This window comes from Muscardinus avellanarius (genome assembly GCF_963383645.1).
Source record: "Muscardinus avellanarius genome assembly, chromosome: 3".
Classification (NCBI taxonomy): domain Eukaryota; kingdom Metazoa; phylum Chordata; class Mammalia; order Rodentia; family Gliridae; genus Muscardinus; species Muscardinus avellanarius.
Window position 1 is genome coordinate 146,699,077 of NC_137788.1, and position 19,598 is coordinate 146,718,674.

The 19,598-nt window shown below is 44.3% G+C and overlaps 1 protein-coding gene across 4 annotated transcripts in view; it reads left to right on the forward strand.

The window, feature by feature from the left end:
- Positions 1–506: 506 nt before the first annotated feature.
- Positions 507–19,598, forward strand: part of SEC11A (SEC11 homolog A, signal peptidase complex subunit) — a gene marked incomplete at both ends in the record, with an annotated part of 42,861 nt that continues 23,769 nt past the window's right edge. For all 4 annotated transcript variants that reach the window (XM_080690452.1, XM_080690453.1, XM_080690454.1 and 1 more), the window contains 2 exons: positions 507–557; positions 12,872–12,981. In XM_080690452.1, the coding sequence (XP_080546578.1) occupies positions 507–557; positions 12,872–12,981 (161 nt within the window). The remainder of the gene's footprint in view (positions 558–12,871; positions 12,982–19,598) is intronic.

Below are 19,598 nucleotides of genomic sequence, written 5' to 3' on the forward strand. Positions count from 1 at the left end.
TTCAGTTCAGAGAGTGCTTTGAAAGTCTCCTGCCGGCTACCTTAGGCGAAAAGAACTCAGGTCCCGCTCGGTCGTCAGCCTCCAGTTGCACCGCCCGCCGCAGGTTGCGAGCAAACCGCGGGGCGACACGTCGCGAGCCACACCCCGGCCCCGCCGGCCCGCGGGCTCCGGCGCCCAGGAGCGGGCTCGGCTTCGGACTGGGCCGGCGCGCCCGAGGCCCGCCTCCCGGAGGTCGCCGCGGCCGCAGGGCCGGGTGGGGGCTCAGCGGACGGAGGCCGAGGCGGGACGGCCCCACGACCCGCCAGCCCGGCGGCCGAGGGAGCGGAGGGCGCCCGCCCGCCCGCCGTCGGCTCCGCGCGAGGGGCGGGCCGCCCGGGCTTCCGCCCCGGAAGCGGAAGTGCGGCCGCGTGCCCCGTCCGCCGTGAGCCCGGCCCGCGCGCCAGCCGTTCCGCCCGGTGGTGTCGTCGCGCCTCTCCGCTGCCGGTGTCCCGCTCGCCGGCCCCGCCATGCTGTCTCTGGACTTTCTGGACGATGTGCGGCGGATGAACAAGAGGCAGGTGAGGTGGCCGGCCCGAGGCGCTCGCTCCGCGCGGGTGGAGCCCGCGCCGCCCCGGCCTGTGCGGGCCGAGCGGGGCCGCGTCCTCTTGTGCTCCCCGCGCGGCGCAGGGCCGTCGTGGGAGTTGGGGTCGCTCATTGTTTGGGGCATCCTTAAGGCGGGCAACTGGCGGGTTCACCGATCGAAGCTGCTCCCGCCGGGTCCAGAGAGACGAGGTTCACCGCTACTCCGGCTTCCGGGGGCGCTCGGGAAGGCGAGTGTGGGCCCCCCAAAGCCATTTTGCAGCTTTCGTTTCGCCACTTCCCCTCTAGCCCTGCTGGGCCCCGGCGGGCCGCGCGGACTTACTTGGACCACTCGAGGTCGGAGCTGAACCGGTCACTCCGCGCCCGAGCCTCTTAGTAAGGGGCAGCCCTCGAATCCCATGTTTTACCATCCGAGACACAGGGATCTCAAAACGTAGGTCTCCCGGTTTTGTACTTAATTGTTACTCTGTCTTGATCTGCTGAATGGTAGCCCAAAAGGTACTAAGAATACTTGTGTAATTATAGTTATTACAAAAACATTGGCCCCCCCCTTTTTTTTTTGTCTTCGGCAGCAAGTGTGTGTAGTTTACTTTTAATTGCAATCATCCTTTTTGCAGTATTTCGACGTGTTAAGAATCATCCCTAGCCTATGTGGTGGTGCATGCCTGTAATTCCAGTAATTGAGACTGAGACAGGAGGATCCCAGGATGGAGGCCATTCTCAGCAATTTAGGTAGAACTTATTTCAAAATAAAAAGGCTGGTGGAGTAGCTCGGAGGTAGAATGCCCCTGAATTCAATTCCCAGTAACTGCCCCCCCCATAAAAGAATTACCCATTGAAAAAAAAGAGGAACTGACATTTAAGCTGGAGTTAGAAAGACCTTTTTTTGTTTTGTTTTGTTTGGAAGGTTTAACCTAGGGCCTCACACATGCAAAGTGTGCCTCTACTTTTGAGCTACATTCCTTGCCTTGAAATACCTTAATAGAGCTGGGCACAGTGGTGCATGCCTGTAATCCTAGTACTTGGGAGGCTGACACCGGAGGGTCCTAGGTTTGAGGCCAGGCTTAGCAATTTAGTGGACCCTGTTTCAAAATTAAAAAAAAAATAAAAGGGCTGGGGATGTACCTCCAAGGTAGAATGCCCTTGGATTTAGTCTCCAGTACAAAAAAAGGAGGGAATTTTTTTTAAAAGAAATTTCTTAGAAGCATCATTTTTGTGGGTTGTTTAGCATTTGGTTAATTCAAGATGAGAGCTGGGCAAGGTGGCAAATGCCTATAATCTCAAAAACTTGGGAGGTTGAGACAGGAGGATCTCAGGTTCAAGGACAGCCTCAGCAAATAATGGGACACTCATCAACTTACTGAGACCTTGTGTCCAAATAAATTAAAAAATTGGGCTGGGGCCAGGTGTGGTGGCGCACGCTTGTAATCCCAACATTAGGGAGTCTGACACTGGAGGATTGTGGTTTATGAACAGCCTCAGCTACTTAGTGAGGCCCTCTGCAACTTAGTGAGACCCTGTTTCAAAATAAAGAATAAAATGTAGGGCAGGTGTAGCTTGGAAGTCAAATGCCCCTGGGTTCCATCCCCAGACTGGCCAAAAAAAAAGTCTGGGGTTGTAAGGCTAAGATAGAGTGCCTCTAGGTTCTGTCCCCACCATTAACACACACACACACACACACACACACACACACACACCAAAAAGGGGGGGGGGAGGAAGAGCAGTCACTGCACACTTGCAGACCTCCTTATGTGACAGGCTACAAAGATGTAGAAGGCACATTTTTTGCCTGTAATGTTACCAGTCTAAGCAAGATTCTCAGCAACCTTGTCTCAAAACAAAAAGTGCTCTGGAGCTCAGAGGTAGAATGATGCCCCTTGATTCAATCCCAGTACCAGAAAAAAAAAGTTTACCAGTCTAAAAGAGAAACAAAACCACCCACTATTATAGAACAGTGTGGTAATTACTATAGTAAAACTATGGACAGAGAGAATGGGAATGTTGTGAGAGAATGAGAAGTCTACCCTACCCTTCTGTGTCCCTAGTGCACAGTGACTGTGGCTTGGAATCTGTTGCATTCAGTTTACTCCCTAACATCTCAGAGGTTGCTAGGAATCGTGGATTGACTGGATAGCATGAGGATAATGTGAGGGGAGTTATGAATTGAGATTTTATCTGTAGATACTGAATGTTAATAATCAAATGAGGGAAACTAGGATTTTGGTCTTACTCTTCTAGAAACTATGATTTGCACAATTTCTGTTTATACTTAATTATGCATTATACACAAATCACATGTCTGATTATTTTGTTTCACTTTTAGTTTTTTTATTACAAGGTTCATAGAGGATAATATTAGTAAATAAACTGTCCTTTAAAAAACTGTACGTTTGGAGCCGGGCGTGGTGGCGCATGCTTGTAATCCCAGCATTTGGAGGCGGACACCAGACAGCGCTTCTCTGACAGCTTCAGCTACTTAGCGAGCCCTTCACAAGTCAGTGAGACCCTGTTTCAAAATAAAGAATAGGTGGGGCATGGTGGCACATGCTTGTAATCTCAGCATTCGCGAGGCAGAGAACTCGCAGTTCAAGAACAGCCTCAGCTACTTATCGAGGCCCTTCACAACTCAGTGAGACCCAGTTGCAAAAAATAAAAATACTAAAAAATAGGACTGGGGGTGCAGCTCAGAGGTACAGTGCCACTGGGTTCCATCCCAGGTACCACAAAAAAAAAAAAAAAAAAAGAATAAAAAATGGGGCTGGTGGTGTAGCTTGTTGGTAGAATGCCCCTGGGTTCCATCTCCAGTATCACAAAAGAGAAAAAAATACACTTGAGCCAGGCATTGTGGCACATGGATGTAATCCCAGTAGCTGAGACGTCATTACAAGTTCACAGCCAGCCTCAGCAACGTAGGCCCTTCATAACTTAGTGAAACCCTGTTTCAAAATAAAAAAGAGCCGGGTGTGGTGGCACACGCTTGGAATCCCTGCACTTGGGAGGCAGAGACAGGAGGATCGCACAGGTTCGAAGCCAGCCGCAGTGGCTTAAGAGACCCTCTTTCCAAATAGTGTTTCCAGGAAGCCCAGTACCACCCCCCAGAAAAAAGTAGGACTGGGAGTATAACTTAGCGATAGAATGCCCCTGAATTCAATCCCCAGTACCACACACACACACACACACACACACACACACACACACACACACAGTACATTTGAGAAAAATACACTATTTGATAAGTTTAAAAGAGTTATGTGCACCTGTCACAGTCAAGATACAGAATGTTTCTGTATCCACAAGATCCTTTGTGTGTGTGGAGGGGGGAATGGGGATGGAATCCAGGGGCATTCTACCTCCACACTACACCCCCAGCCGTGTTTTATTTTTTATTTGGAAACAGGTCTTGCTAGGTGGATAAAAGTCTCACTACTTGCTGAAGCTCTCCTGGAATCTGCAGTCTTTCTGCTCACCTTCTCAAGTACTGAGATTACAGGCGTGCGCCACTATACTTGCTTCCAGAAGACCCTTTTGTGCCCCTTTATAGTTCATTTCTTCCCATAGCCTCAAGCAACCACTGATTTACTTTTGTCAGTAGAGTGGGTTTGCATTTTGTATATAAATGGAATCATTGATTATTTACTTACTAAGTTTTAATTGATTTTTTTCTTTTTTTTTGTACTGAGGATTGAACTAGGGTCTTGTGCATACTAGGCAGGTGCTCTACTACTGAGCCATATTCTCATACGTGCGCGCGCGCGTGTGTGTGTGTGTGTGTGTGTGGGTGTGGGTGTGTGTTATTGAGGATGGAACCCAGTGGCATTCTGCCTCTGAGTTACACCTCCAGCCTTATTTTATTATTTTGTTTTGAAACAGAGTCTCACTAAGTTGCTGGGACTGACCGCAAACCTGTGATGCTCTTGTCACCTTCCAAGTACTGAGATTACAAGTGTGTACCACTACACCCAGATCCTTATTTATGTATTTATTTATTTAGTGGTGCTCTGATCTATACCCTCATCCCTATTTTATTTATTTTATTTAGTTTCATTTTATTTGGAAATGGTCTCATTAAATTACTGAGAGTCTCCAGAGTTTATGGAAGCTGCCCTCAAGCCCATGATCCTCCAGTTTCAGCCTCCTGAGTACTGGGACTACAGGCATATGCTACTGTATCTGGTTCCTAAAATTTTACTTTGAAACAGAATCTTAAATTGTTCAGGTTGGCCTGGATTACAGGTTTGTACCACTGTCTGGCCTCTATTTAATTTTTTTAAGACTTGGATTTTTCTAGGTGTGGTAGTGCATAGCTGTAATCCCAGTATTTGGAAGGCTGAGACTGGAAAATTGCAAGTTTTATTTAGACTAGCCTCAGCTATTTAGAAAGACCCTATTTCAAAAGAAAAAATACAAAGGTCTGGGGTGTATTGTGGAGGTAAAATTCCCTGGTTTCAGTCCCTACTATGGTACCTTCTCTCCCTTGAAAAAGATACTTTTTTCTTTTAGAAGAGTTTTAGGTTCATGGCAAAAATTGAGAGGGTATAGAATTTCCCATATTGTCCTGTGGCATGCCTACCTTCTACTTTTATTAATATCCCTACCATATGTTACATTTGATAAACCTACACTGATACATCATAATCAAGTAAAGTCCATAGTTTAAGGTTCAGAGGTGATATAGTACAGTCTGTGGGTTTGGACAAATGCATGATGAGTATCATGTAAGAATATTTTCAAGGCCAGGTGTAGTGGTGCACGCTTGTAATCCCAGTACTCAGGAGGCTGAGACAGGAGGATCAGATTTGAAGCCAGCCTCAGCTACTAGGCCTTCTGCAACTTAGTGAGATCCTGTTTCAAAATAAAAAATAGGGCTGGGGGTGTAGCCTGGAGGTAGACTGTCCCTGGGTTCAGTCTCCAGTGCTTAAAAACTTATTTTTTCACTACCCTTTGCGTGTTCATCACCCTTCCATACCCAAACCCTGGCAGCCACTGATTGTCTCCATAGTTCTGTATTTTCCAGAATGTTTTACAGTTGGAATCATAAAGAGCCTTTTCATACTGGCTTCTTTTATTTTGTACTCTGTATTTAAGGACCTTCCATTTCTTCTAATGGCTTAGCAACTCATTTCTCTTTAATGCTGAGTAATATTTTTATCTGTTCACCTTTTAAAGGACATTTTGGTTACTTCCAAATTTTGGCAACTATGGATAAAGTTGCCATGTACATCAGTGTTCAGGTTTTGTATCAACATAAGTTTCCAACTCAGTAAATGCCAAGGTGTGGGATTGCTGGGTTGCATGGTAAGAGTGTGTTTAATTTTGTAAGAAACTGCATTCCCACCTGCAGTGAATGTGAGTGCACTGGCATGGGTGTTGTCAGTGTTCTGCATTTCAGCCATTTTAGTCTTTTTAATTAGTTGATTTTTTTTTGTGTGTGGTACTGAGGGTGGAACCCAGGGGCTTTTCTACCTCTGGGAGGCCTTCTACCTCTAGGCTACACTCCCAGACCTATTTTTATTTTTTATTTGGAAACAGGGTCTCACTAAGTTGCTGAGAGCCTAAGTAAGTAGCTGAGGCTGGCTTCAAACCTGTGCGATCCTCCTGTCTCAGCCTCCCAATTGGGGGGATTACAAGCATGTGCCACCACACCCGGCTAATTAGTTTTTTTTTATTTTTTAGTTAGAATCATTTTGAATACTTAAATACAAAAAATGAGCATTGACATTTCTTTTATATACAGCTCTAACAGCCAAAATGCACAGGGGAAATGAGCCCCTGCTCTGTCCTCCACAGTCCTCACCATCCTCATCTTGTGGCTAAAGCTGTAGCCAGCTTCTCCTCTCCAACATACAGTAGAGATTTCTGGAGCTTATGCACTTGGTCAGTTTTATACTGTGTGTATGCCCCAACCCCAACATTTACTCCTCCTCCTCCTCCTCTGCCCCTTCCTCCCCCTCCTTCTCCTTCTCTCCTTCCCCTCCCCCTCCTTCTTTGGATGGGACCCAGGGGCATTCTACCTCTGAGCTATACCCTCAGCCCTGTCTTTTATTCTTTATTTTGAAACAGGGTCTCACTAAATTGTAGAAGGCCTCACTGAGCAGCTGAGGCTGTCCACGAACTACAACCTCCTATCTCAGCCTCCCAAGTACTGGGATTACAAGCGTGTGCCACTACGCCTGGCTCAACATTTCCATTCTTTTTTAAAAAAAGTCATTAATGGTCAGGGGCCCTTCCCTCCACTGGCATCAGTTTCCACCCAACAATGGGATGGTGAGATCGTCAAGTAAGGAGCTTATGAAAGGTGCATAGTGGCCAGAGCTGAACGAACTGTCAACATCACCGAACTCTGTATCAGAGCACAGACAGAGGAATGGCCAGGTCGGCAGTGGAGGGCCCAGCTGCCAGCTGGGGAGGTCTCCGTTAAGAAAAGGGGGGAATTCTTCCTACCAGGTTTAGATAACTGTGCCAATGTTTAAAGAAATCTTCCAAATTAGCAGTTCAAACATAATTGAATTTCAAACCTCTCCCAATAAGATAGCTCAAATCTAGCAGTCACAGTCTAGGTCTTGCCAGGAGGTGAAGGTAGAGCCCCTGGCATTCCTCCTGGCAGCCCCGCTGCCGCTCCATTTGCAACTTCTCAGTCTCAAAGACAACAAGCAGAACCAGGATCATAAAGGAAGTGGTTCTGATCCATACAGCTGCCCTGGAAAATCTGTACATTTTTTTAGCCACAAAGAGGCAGAGATCAAAAGTGGCTCCGGCTGCGGATCGGACCTTCTCTGGAAACATCTCCATCAAACCCCAGAGTCTTTTCGAAAGAGACTTATGCAGCTTGTCCTCTTCGTCCTCTTCCAGCTGCTCCTCCGTCTTCTCCGCATCGCTTTCGGGAGCAGTTCGTCGGGGACGGGCTCCCCAGCATCAGCGGCGGCGGCAGCGGCCTTGGTTATGGAGGACTCCGGAAGCGGAAGAGACCCTCATTAGTTGATTTTTAATGACGCTCCCTTGTATTCTTTTAGTCTTGGGGTTGTCTTAGGATGTCAAGTGATCTCTAAGGTCTCTAAGCTATTACATGCTCTTTTGTCCCCTTGCCTTTGTCTGCAGTGTGGCTCTTTTGCTATAGTAACGAACAAGTCACCGTTCCTTATTTATTTATTAATTAATTTATTTATGTAATGGGAATTGAATACAGGGTCATTCTACTTCCAAGCTACACTTCCTGGCTATTTTTATTTTTATATTTATTTATTTTGTGGTACTGGGAATTAAGCCCCAGGGCATTCTACCTCCTAGCTATACCCCCAGCCCTATTATGTTTTTATTTGGAAACAGGTTCTTGCTACTTTCTGAGGCTGTCCTTGAACCTGAAAACCTCCTGTCTCAGCTTCCCAAGTACTAGGATTACAGGTGTATACCACCAATACCAGCTTGTACTGGTGTGTGTGTGTGTGTGTGTGTGTGTGTGTGTGTGTATGTATGTAATCTTTTTGTGGTACTGAGGATGGAACCCAGCAACATTCTAAAGTTGTGGAAAGCCTCACCAAGTTGCTAAGACTGGCCACGAACCTGTGATCCTCCTGTCACCTTCCCAAGTACTGGGACTACAAGCATGCACCACCATGCCCAGCTTGTACTGATTTTATGTGTGTGGGGAGGGGGTACTGGTGATTGAACCCAGGGGTATTTTCTCTGTGAGTTACACCCCAGCCCTATTTTATTTTTTAGTTTGAAACAGGGTCTTACTAAGTTGCTAAGGCTGACCTCAAACCTGAAATCCTCAGCCTCCAAAGTACTGGAAATGTCAAAGGCATGCATCACCATGCTCAGCTTAAGAATATAGTAAATTTAGCTTTTGCCAGGCTGGGGAATAGCTCAGTGGTAGAGCACTGGGTTAGCACTGGCAAGGCCCTAAAATAAACACATACATTTTATTTTATTTTTTATTTTGTGGTATTGGAGGTGGAACCCAGAGGCTTTTCTACCTCTGGGCCATACTCCCAGACCTATTTTATATTTTATTTGGAAACAGGGTCTCACTAAGTTGCTGAGAGCCTCACTAAGTAGCTGAGGCTGGCTTTGAACCTGTGCGATCCTCCTGGCTCAGCCTCCCAAGCACAGGGATTACAAGCATGTGCCACCACGCCTGGCCTAAAAACACATACATTTTAGCTGATAAAATTGAGTATTAGGCCAGGCATGGTGATGCATGCTGATAATCCCAGTACTTGGGAAGGCTGAGCCAGGAGGATCTCAGGTTTGCGGCCAGCCTCAGTTACTTAGCCTTCCTCAACTCAGTGACACCCTGTTTCAAAATAAAGAATAAAAAATAGGGCTGGGGTTGCAGCTCGGAGGTATAATGCCCCTGGGTTCAGTCCCCAGTTTAAACAAATAAACAAACAAACAAACAAATAACGTATTAAGCTGGGAATGGTAGGGCACTCTTGTAATCCTAGTACTTGAGAGGCTGAGACAGGAGGATTGCAGGGTTTTCTTTTCGGTACTGGGGATTGAAACAGAGCATTCTACCTCAGAGTTGCACCTCCAGCCCTGTTTTATTTTTTATTTTGAAACAGTGTCTCACTAAATTGCTGAGGGCCTCATGAAAGTAGCTGAGGCTGGCAGTGAACCTGTGATCCTCCTGTCTCAGCCTCCCAAGTACTGGGATTACAAGCATGCACCACCATGCCTGGCTTGGCTGTCTTTTGAGCCAAGCCAGTGGCACACTTTGTAATCCCAGTATTTGGGAGGCTGAGATTGGAGGATAGTTTTGAGAACCGGCTTCAGCATCTTAGACTTTCAGCAACCTAGCGAGACCCTGTTTCAAAATAAAAAATAAAATACATCTGAGGGTATAGCTTGGTGGTAGAATGCCATAGTGTTCAATCCCCCAGTACCATAAAACAGAAAGAAATACTTGATGGAATTTTTCATTCTTTTTGTATCTTCACATTTCTTAGGATCACCTAAATTTGGGAGGGGGGAGATTGTAGTACTAGGGATTGGACTCAGAGGCATTCTACCACAGAGCCACAACCTCGCCCATTTTTATTTTGAAATGGGGTCTCAGTTGCCCAGGCCGTCCTTGAACTTTCTTTCTTTTTTTTTTTTTGGTGGTACTGGGGTTCCTGGAAGCCCTTCTATCTCCGGGCTACACTCCCAGACCTATTTTTACATTTTTATTTGGAAACAGGGTCTCCTAAGCCAGCGCGCGCGGCTAGCTTCGAACCTGCGCGATCCTCCTGTCTCTGCCTCCCAAGCGCGGGGATTACAAGCGTGCGCCACCATGCCCGGCCGTCCTTGAACTTTCTATCCTCCTGCTTCAACCTCCAGAGTAGCTGGGATTACAGGTGTGTGCCACAACTCCTGACAAAAGGATTGTCTTCTGACTTCAAAGGAGGAGGATAGAGCTGGGCATGGTGGCACACACCTGTAATCCCAGTACTTGGGGGACAGAGACAGGAGGATCATAGGTTTCAGGCCAGCCTCAGCAACTTAGTGAGACCCTGTTTCAAAATGAAAAATAAAATATGGCTGGGAGTGTAGCTTAGAGGTAGACCACCACTACGTTCTATCCTCTGCATCGCCCCCGCCCCCGAAAAATAGAATCCAAACAAAGAAGGCATCTGCAAGAACAGAAAGCTTTGAAAAACATGGTTTAAAGCTGGGTATGGAGCCAGGCGTGGTGGTGCACGCTTATAATCCCAGTACTTGAGAGGCTGAGACAGAAGGAATGCACAGGTTTGAAGCCAGCCTCAGCTACTTAGTGAGGCTCTCAGCAACTTAGTGAGACCCTGTTTCCAAATAAAATATAAAATAGGTCTGGGAGTATAGCCTGGAGGTAGGAAAGCCCCTGGGTTCCACCCCAGTACCACAATAAATGAATGAATGAATAAATAAATATAAAGCTGGGTATGGTGGTGCCACTAGGGCTGGGATGTAGCTCGGAGGTCGAATGCCCCTTGGTTCAATCCCCAGCACCACCACCACAAAAAAAGAAAAACATAGGTTAGCAGTCATGGTATAGTTTGGGAAGAACTAATGTGAATATTATGGGATAAGAGATTTCTTATAGGAGTAAGACCTTTCACAATTGTGGAAGGAGCTGGGTAAGTAAGAGTCTGAAAGTAGAAGCAGAGAATCAGATACCACTACCATCTGACTCACTGGTACAGGCTGGCCGGCCTCCCTCCGGAGAGGCCGCATTGGGAGCCCGTGCAGAGTCCCCTGGAAGGCTGCTGCTGGGATTTGCCGTCTTGTTACCCGAGGGGCTGAACCCAAGAAGTAAGGACATCAATCGTGCCCGGCCATAAGTGTTTGTCTCTCCCGCCTCTAGCCCCAGTGACCTTCAGCATGATCACAGCAGCTTCACTTTGACCTTGTAGATCTCTGGCAGATTTGTTTTTGGTCGACCTTAACCCAAAACCATGCATGGTAGAGGACTTGGGGAAACCTAGTTTTAGCTTAGCCGAGTTAACAAAGTACAGAGGTGCCATGATCTACCTTTGTCGACTTCACATACGTCACCTTTTTTTTTCCCCCATAGTGGGAATTGAACCTCTAAGCTACACCCCCGGCCCTATATTTTATTCTTTATTTTGAAACATGGTCTCGCTAAGTTGCAAAGGACCTCACTAAGTAACTGAGGCTGGCTGTGAACCTGCAATCATCCTATCTCAGCCTCCCAAGTACTGGAATTACAAGCGTGCACCACCACGCCTGGCTCCACACATGTTTTAACCACAGATGGCCTTCAAATAAAGATCTGAGATGAACTCCACTTAAGCAGAAATAGTGATTATAATATAACTCTTCTTTTTCATCTCTTTATTTTTTGGTACTAGAGATTGAACCTAGAAGCATTTTATCTCTAGTTATACCCCCAGCCCAATTTTATTTCTTATTTGGAAACAGGGTCTCACTAGGTTGCTAAGAGCCTTGCTAAGTTGCCAAGATTGGCTTTAAACCTCTAATCCTCCTGTCTCAGCCTGACAACCACAGCCATGTATGTGTGTTACTGGGGATGGAACCCAGGGGCATTCTACCTCCGAGGTATACCCCCCAGCCCTATTTTTTATTCTTTTTTTTTTTTTTTTTTTCCAGTACTGGGGATGGAACCCAGGGGCATTCTACCTCCAAGCTATACCCCCAGCCCTATTTTTTATTCTTTATTTTGAAACAGGGTCTCACTGAGTTGCAAAGGGCCTCACTCACTAAGTAACTGAGGCTGTTTGTGAACCCAGATTCTCCTGTCTCAGCCTCCTAAATGCTGGGATTACAAGCGTGTGCCACCACACCTGGCTTCTATTATTATCCTTTATTTTGAAACAAGGTCTCACTGAGTTGCAAAGAGTCTCACTAAGTAGTTGAGACTGTCCTCGAACTGTAGTCTTCCTGTCTCAGCCTCCCAAATGCTGGGATTACAAATGTGCACCACCACACTCTGCTCAACCACAGACCTTTTAAAATTATTTATGCCAAGTGTGGTAGTGCATGCCTATAAGCCCACTACTTGGGAGGCTGAGACAGGAGGATTGCAGGTTCAAGGACAGCTTCAGCAAGCTCTCATCACCCCAGCAAGACCCTATTTCAAAGTAAAAAGTAAAATCTGACTAGGGTGTAGCTTGGAGGTAGAATGCCCCAGGGTTCATCCCCAGTACCCACCACCCCAACACACACAAGAAATGTTAAAGTACTAGAGGAATTGAGAAGCAGAGATAACTTTACTCTCAGTTCATATATAGCATGGTTGTTACTGAGGTGTGTGTGTGTGTGTGTGTGTGTGTGTGTGTGTGTGTGTGTTTACTGGGGAATTGAACCAGGGACATTCTGCCTCACCTACAGCCTCAGCCCTTTTTTATTTTTTTTATTGGAAGCAGGGTCTTGCTAGATTTGTGACAGTCTTTATGTACTTGAGGCTGGATTTGAACCTGTGATCCTCCTGTCTTAGCCTCTCAAGGACTGGAATTACAGGTATGCAACTCCCATGCCCAGCTTGTTACTGAGCTTAAGCTGAATGATTATGAAGGACAAATTAAATAATTTACGTGAAAGGTTATGAAAATGCTGCATTATTACATAAATATAACTGGTACTTTAGCAAATAAAATGGAACCAGGTGCTTTGGCTGAGAGGAGGAGGGCCGCCTGGGATGCTGATGGTTTAATTGTAGTATTTTAAGCCTGTCTCAGGACTAAAGCTGCCCTAATAGTACTACACAAAACTTTTAAATTGTTACTACTCTCAGTTGCTTTCCTTAGTGGGGATAATAGTGGATCTGATTTCTTTTCTTTTGTTCTTACAGCTGTATTATCAAGTCCTAAATTTTGGAATGATTGTCTCCTCGGCACTAATGATCTGGAAGGGGTTAATGGTAATAACTGGAAGTGAAAGTCCAATTGTAGTGGTGCTCAGGTAACAATTAATTTTTCTTTTCAAGGCATGGTATCGCATGGCTTTACTTGGGAGAAAAATTGAGATACTGAATAACTGGTACTTTAAGTCCCTTAGAAGCTAAAGCTACTCTTGCCGGGCGTGGGGCGCACGCTTGTAATCCCCGCGCTTGGGAGGTGGAGACAGGAGGACCGTGCTCGTTCGGAGCCAGCCTCGCTGGCTTAAGAGACCCTGTTTCCAAATAAAAATATAAAAATAGGTATCTGGGAGTGTAGCCCGGAGGTAGAAGGGCTTCCAGGAACCCCAGTACCACCAACAAACAAACAAACAAACAAACAAAAAAAAACTACTCTTTCCCAGAAAAGGGTTTGGAAGAAAATTAGTTACCACTTCTCAATAGTGAGAACTTCTCTCCTTGTTAGGTGTTCCCATTCAGAACCCCAAGGGGCTCATGCCCTCTCTAAAATGGTTATGATTTAAGCATTGTTACTTTGGGCACGTCCCTTAAAGTTTTACTATGCTTTATTTTCCTGAAATTCTTCTGTCTTCTTTCTTCCGCACTTTGTTACATCAGGCCTGATATTTAGTAGTTAGTGCATTAGATTTTATAGTACCTCCACAAATTAGAGTTTTTCTACAGCATGTTCTCAGTGTCAGTACAGAAGCATCACTATTTCCTTGTTTTCTGTTGACCTTTAAATATCACTTCTAAACTAGACTTCAGGAATTTGAGGCTATTAAAACCATCTCCTAAGATGACAAGTAGCACTGAATTTTTTTTCTGTCTGCTATCTTTGCTGTGTTTGTACTTAAATGCTTAGTGATAAGCCAGACATGGTGGCGTATACTTGTAATCCCAGCATTCGGGAGGCTGAGCCTGGAGGATTGTGGTTCGCTAACAGCCTCAGCTACTTAGTGAGGCCTTCTACAACTTAGTGAGACCCTGTCTCAAAATAAAGAATAAAAAATAAGCCAGGGAGTGTAGCTCGGAGTTCAAATGCTCCCCTGGGTTCTATCCCCAGATCTTCAAAAAAAAAGCTTAGTGATTTTATTTATTTATTTATCACTAAGTAGCTGAGGCTGTTCGCAAACCCAGATCTTCCTGTTTTAGCCTTCCAAATGTTGGATTACAAGGTTGCACCACCACACCTGGTCCCCCAGCTCTATTTTTTCTATTTTTATTTTATTTTATTTTTTTGCGGGTTTAGGGATGGAACCCAGGGGCCTTCGACCTCTGCCCTATTTTTTATTCTTTATTTTGAAACAGGGTCTCACTAAGTTGCGGAGAGCCTAAGTAGCCGAGGCTGTCCTCGAACCACAATCCTCTAATCTCAGCCTCCCGAATTGGATTACAAGCGTGTGCTGCCACGCCCTGCTTTTAATTTTTAACTTTGAAACAAGGTCTTGCTAAATTGCTGCCAGCCATACTAAGTTGCTGAGGCTGGCTTCGAACCTGCAATCCTCCTATCTCAGCTTTTCAAGTACTGGGATTACAAGTGTGCATCACCAGGCCCGGCGTAATTCCCAGTCTTCAATTCAGTAGAGAGCTTCAGTTTGTGAAACATTCAAGCACTAACAGAAAGACAAGCCATGCTGATTGGCACTCTGGGGAAAAGATGTAGAGAGGGCCTCAGGAGGCTTCTTTTAGACATTCTTCTGGGATTATTTCATATTTAGTTCCCTTCAGTGGAGATATTTAAGGACGGTTCTTCTCTCAACTGAGGAGGTTACAATAAAACAATTGCTCAAAAAAATGGTCATCCCAAAAGTATCTTACTCCTGCAATAGCTGCAAAATTTGTAATGTGATTTGGTACTTAAAAGTGATGCCTGGCCAGGCGTGGTGGCACATGCCTGTAATCCCAGCATTCAGGAGACGGAAACCAGAGGATCATGGTTTGTGGACAGCCTTAGCTACTTAAGCGCTTTGCAACTCAATGAGACCCTGTTTCAAAATAGAAGGTTAAAAATAGGGCTGGGGGTGTATCTGGAGGTAGAATGCATCTGTGTTCAATCTACAGTACTAAAAAACAAAAAACGTAATGCTTGGACTAACTTATTTGAAAGGCAGAATATTTGTATGATAATAGTTACCATTATGGGGTTAAGAAAAAAAATTAAGAGAGTTCAGGTTGTATTAGAATAGAATGAGGTCAAGACTGGAAGAGGAATAATCAGTAGATAAGGTAATTTGTATGATTGGGTTTTACCTTATAGAACTTCAAAGAATATAATTTGTACCTAGAACCAAATATGCCTCAGTGGACTCAGGCCAACTGAGAATCTTTTTGTGATGCCTTGGGAGTAAAGACAAACACTTTAATATTTATTAACCAAAAACTTAGGTCATATTCAAAACTGATCTTTATCCATTTATAGAGCTAAACTTTGTTAAAAATATTAACTTTTTTTGTGGCACTAAGGGATTGAACCCAGGGGCATTCTACCTCTAAGCTGCACCCCCAGCCCTATTTATTTTTTATATTGAAACAGGCTTTCACTAGATAATAAGAGTCTTCACTACTTGCTGAGACTGTCCTCAAACCTTCAATCCTGTCTCAGCCTCTCAAATACTGAGAATACAAGTGTGTGCCACCATGCCCAGATTAACCTATTTCTTTAAAAATGGGTTAAAAATAAAAAAGATAGGCTTAAAATTTTTAGGAATGGTTCTTCCAGCACCCAAAACAGAACTACATGATCTAGCAACCCCAGTACTGGGTGTATGTCCAAAGGAAATGAAATCAGTATGTTGAGTCAGCTGCGTTCCCATTGTTTATTAACATTCCCAGTGCTGTTCACAAGAGCCAAGGAATGGAAACAGCCTCAGTGTCCAGCAGCTGACAAGTGGATACAGAAAATGTGGTACATGTACACAGGGGATCCTGTTCATCCGTAAAAAAGATGGAATCTTTTCATTAGCAACACTATAGATGGAACTGGATGATGAAATAATCAGGTGCAGAAAGACAAAAACTGTAGAATCTCACACTTGGGTAAAACCCAGAAAAGTTGATCTCACGGGAGTCGAAAGTAGAATCCTGGATACCAGAGGCCGGGGAGAATAGAAGGAGGGGTAAGGGTAAGATTGATCCATGGTGCTAACTTACACTTAGGAGAAGTAAGTTCTATTTACAGTAGTGTGACTGTAGATAATGATAATGTCCTTTTTTGTTATTGGTGGTATTGTTTTTACAGTACTGGGGATGGACATTTGACCTCCAAGATACACCCCCAGCCCTAATTTTTTATTCTTTATTTTGAAATAGGTTCTCACTAAGTTACGGAGGGCCTCATTAAGTAGCTGAGGCTGTCTGTGAACCATGATCCTCCGGGCTCAGCCTCCCCAATGCTGGGATTACAAGTGTGCACCACTGCGCCCGGCTCCCAGCACTATTTTTTAATTCATTATTTTGATACAGGGTCTCACTGAGTTGCAAGGGGCCTCACTAAGTAGTAGCTGAGCCTGTCCAAGAACTGAGATCCTCCTTTCTCAGCCTCCTGAATGCTTGGATTACAGGCATGAGCCACCATGCCTGGCTGTACTGTGTACTTTTTTAAAAGCAAGAAGGGCTGGGCATGGTGGCACACATTTGTAATCCTAATACTTGGGAGGCTGAGACAGGAGGATCACAGGTTTGCGACCAGCCTCAGCTACTTAATGAGGCTCTCTGCAACTTAGTGAGACCCTATTTCAAAATAAAAATATAAAATAGAACTGGGGGCCGGGCGTGGTGGTGCATGCTTGTAATGCCTGCGCTTGGAAGGCTGAGACAGGAGGATCGCATGGGTTCGAAGCCAGCCTCAGCTATTTAGTGAGGCTCTCAGCAACTTAGTGAGACCCTGTTTCCAAATAAAGTATAAAAAAGGTCTGGGAGTATAGCCTGGAGGTAGAAAGCCTCTAGGTTTCACCCCCAGTACCACCAAAAAATAAATAAATAAATAAATAAATAAATAAATAAATAAATAAATAAAAATAGAACTGGGGGCATAGCTTGTAGGTAGAATGTCCCTGGGTTCAATCCCCAGTTCTGCAAAGTAAATAAGTATAAATATATAAAAGTATAAAAATAGGGCTGGGGGTGTAGTTCAGAGGCAGAGTGCCCCTGGATTCAATTCTCAGTACCAAAAAGAAAAAAGGGAAAAAAATATAATAATCCTAGTACTTGGGAGGCTGAGACAGGAAGATTGCAGTTAGTGAGGCTCTCAGCAACCTAGTGAAACCCTATTTCCAAATAAGAAATAAAATCAGGCTGGGGGTACAGCTTGGAGGTAGAATGCCTCTGGATTCAATCCCCAGTACCAAAAAAAAAAAAAAGCAAGATGGATTTTGATTGTTTTCACCACAAAGAAATGATAAGTGTTTGAAGAGATAGATATCTTGACTCTAATTTCAACATTATACTATATATATATGTGTGTGTGTATGTATGTGTATATATATATATATGTAGTATAAACATAAACATCAAATGGTACTTATAAGTATGTACTATTTTTATGTCAATTCAAAATAAAATTTATCATGATCCATGTATTAAATTTAAAAGTATAATTTAATCAGATAATAGTAAAAAGTTACTAGTAATTTATCTTTGTGTGTGTGGGAGGGGTACTGGGGGTGGAACCCAGGGGCATTCTACTTCTGAGCTATACTACCTTAGCCCTATTTTATTCTTATTTATTTATTTATTTATTTATTTTTGGTGGTACTGGAGGTGGAACCCAAAGGCATTGTACTTCTGGGCTACACCCCTAGTCCTATTTTTTAAAATTTTATTTGGAAACAGGGTCCCGCTAAGTTGCTGAGGCTGGCTTCGAACCTGTGATCCTTCTCTCTCAGCCTCACAAATACTGGGATTACAAGCATGCACCACCACGCCCTGCTCTAAACTCTAGTAATTAATGTTTAAAAAGTTCCTCCCAGTTTATGTTTTTAATGATCCTCTTTAATTAATTAATTAATTAGATGTTAATTGTCATTAACATTTTGTCTCTTTTCATGTGTCTTTTTTACATGATTGAGGTAATTTTCTATGTACATCTTTTTCTCTATTTCTTATTATTTGTTCTATATCCATGTTTACAAAGAAGTGGGGTTTTGTTTTGTTTTGGTGGTACTGGGGATTGAACCCAGGGTCTCGCACATGCTAGGCAAGTGCTCTAACACTCAGTTACATTGCACGCGCGTGCGCGCGTGTGTGTGTGTGTGTGTGTGAGTCAGAGTCTCACTGAGCTGCCTGGTCTGGCCTTGAACTTTGAGTCCTCCTGCCTCAGTTTCCTGAGTAGCTGGTACTACAGGTGTGTGCCACTACCCCGGTTATAAAGAGGATTTTTTTTTTTTTTTTTTTTTTTTTGGTGGTACTGGGATTGAACTTGGGCCATTCTACCTCTGAGCTACACCTGCAGCCCTTTTTATTTTGAAACAGTGTCTCACTAAATTGCTGAGGGCCTCAGGAAAGTAGCTGAGACTGGCTGCAGACCTGTGATCCTCCCATCTCAGCCTCCCAAGTACTGGGATTACAAGCATGCGCCACCATGCCTGGCTCGGCTGTCTTTTGAGCCAAGCCAGTGGCACACTTTGTAATCCCAGTATTTGGGAGGCCGAGATTGGAGGATAAAGTTTTGAGAACTAGCTTCAGCAGCTTAGACTTTCAGCAACCTAGCAAGACCCTGTTTCAAAATAAAAAATAAAATAGGTCTGGGGGTGTAGCTTGTTACCCCAGTACCAACCAACAAACAAAAAAATACTATGACTTGATAAAATCTTTCGTTCTTTTTGCATTCTACCACTCTACCACTGAGCCACATGCTCAGCCATTTTTATTTTTATTATTTTGTGGAGGGGAGAATAGGGATTGAACCCAGGGGCATTCTACCTCTGAACTACACTCCCAGCCCTGTTTTATTTTTATTTTGAAACAGGGTCTCACTAGGTTCCCAAGAGTCTCAGTACTGGCTAAAACTGTTGAACCTGTAATCTTCCTGTCTCAGCCTCCCAACTGCTGGTGTTTTTATTTTGATATAAGGTCTTGCTGAGTTGCCCAGGCTGGTCTTGAACTTGAGATCCTTTTGCCTTGCTCTCCTGAATCCCTGAATTTTATTTTATGTCTATTTATTTATTTATTTATTTATTTATTTATTTTGCAGTACTGAGGATTTAACTCAGCGGCATTCTACCTCTGAGCTACACCCTCAGACCTATTTTTTATTCTTTACTTTGAAACAGGTTCTCACTAAGTTGCAGAAGGCGTCACTAAGTAATAGAGGCTGGCCATGAACCTGTGATCCTCCTGTCTCAGCTTCCCAAGTACTGGGATTACGAGCGTGCACCACCATGCCCCGTCCCACCTGTCTACTTTATTCTTACTAAAAAGTTATTGAAATTGAAAGCTGGAGCGTGTGTTCCTGCAAACACACTGATTGGCCACTTCTTCATAGAGAAGGATTCATTAATTATTGCAAATATCTTAGGATCTTTTCAGAACTTGGTACAGGAAAGAACGGGTGAGAGGTAAGACATTCTGTGTAAGCTCCTCTCGCTTTTTACCATAAATAAGCTCTGATTTCTGAAATTCATAGGTGAAATTTCTGCTCTGACGAATGCCTGTAATCCTAGCACTTGGGAGGCTGAGACAT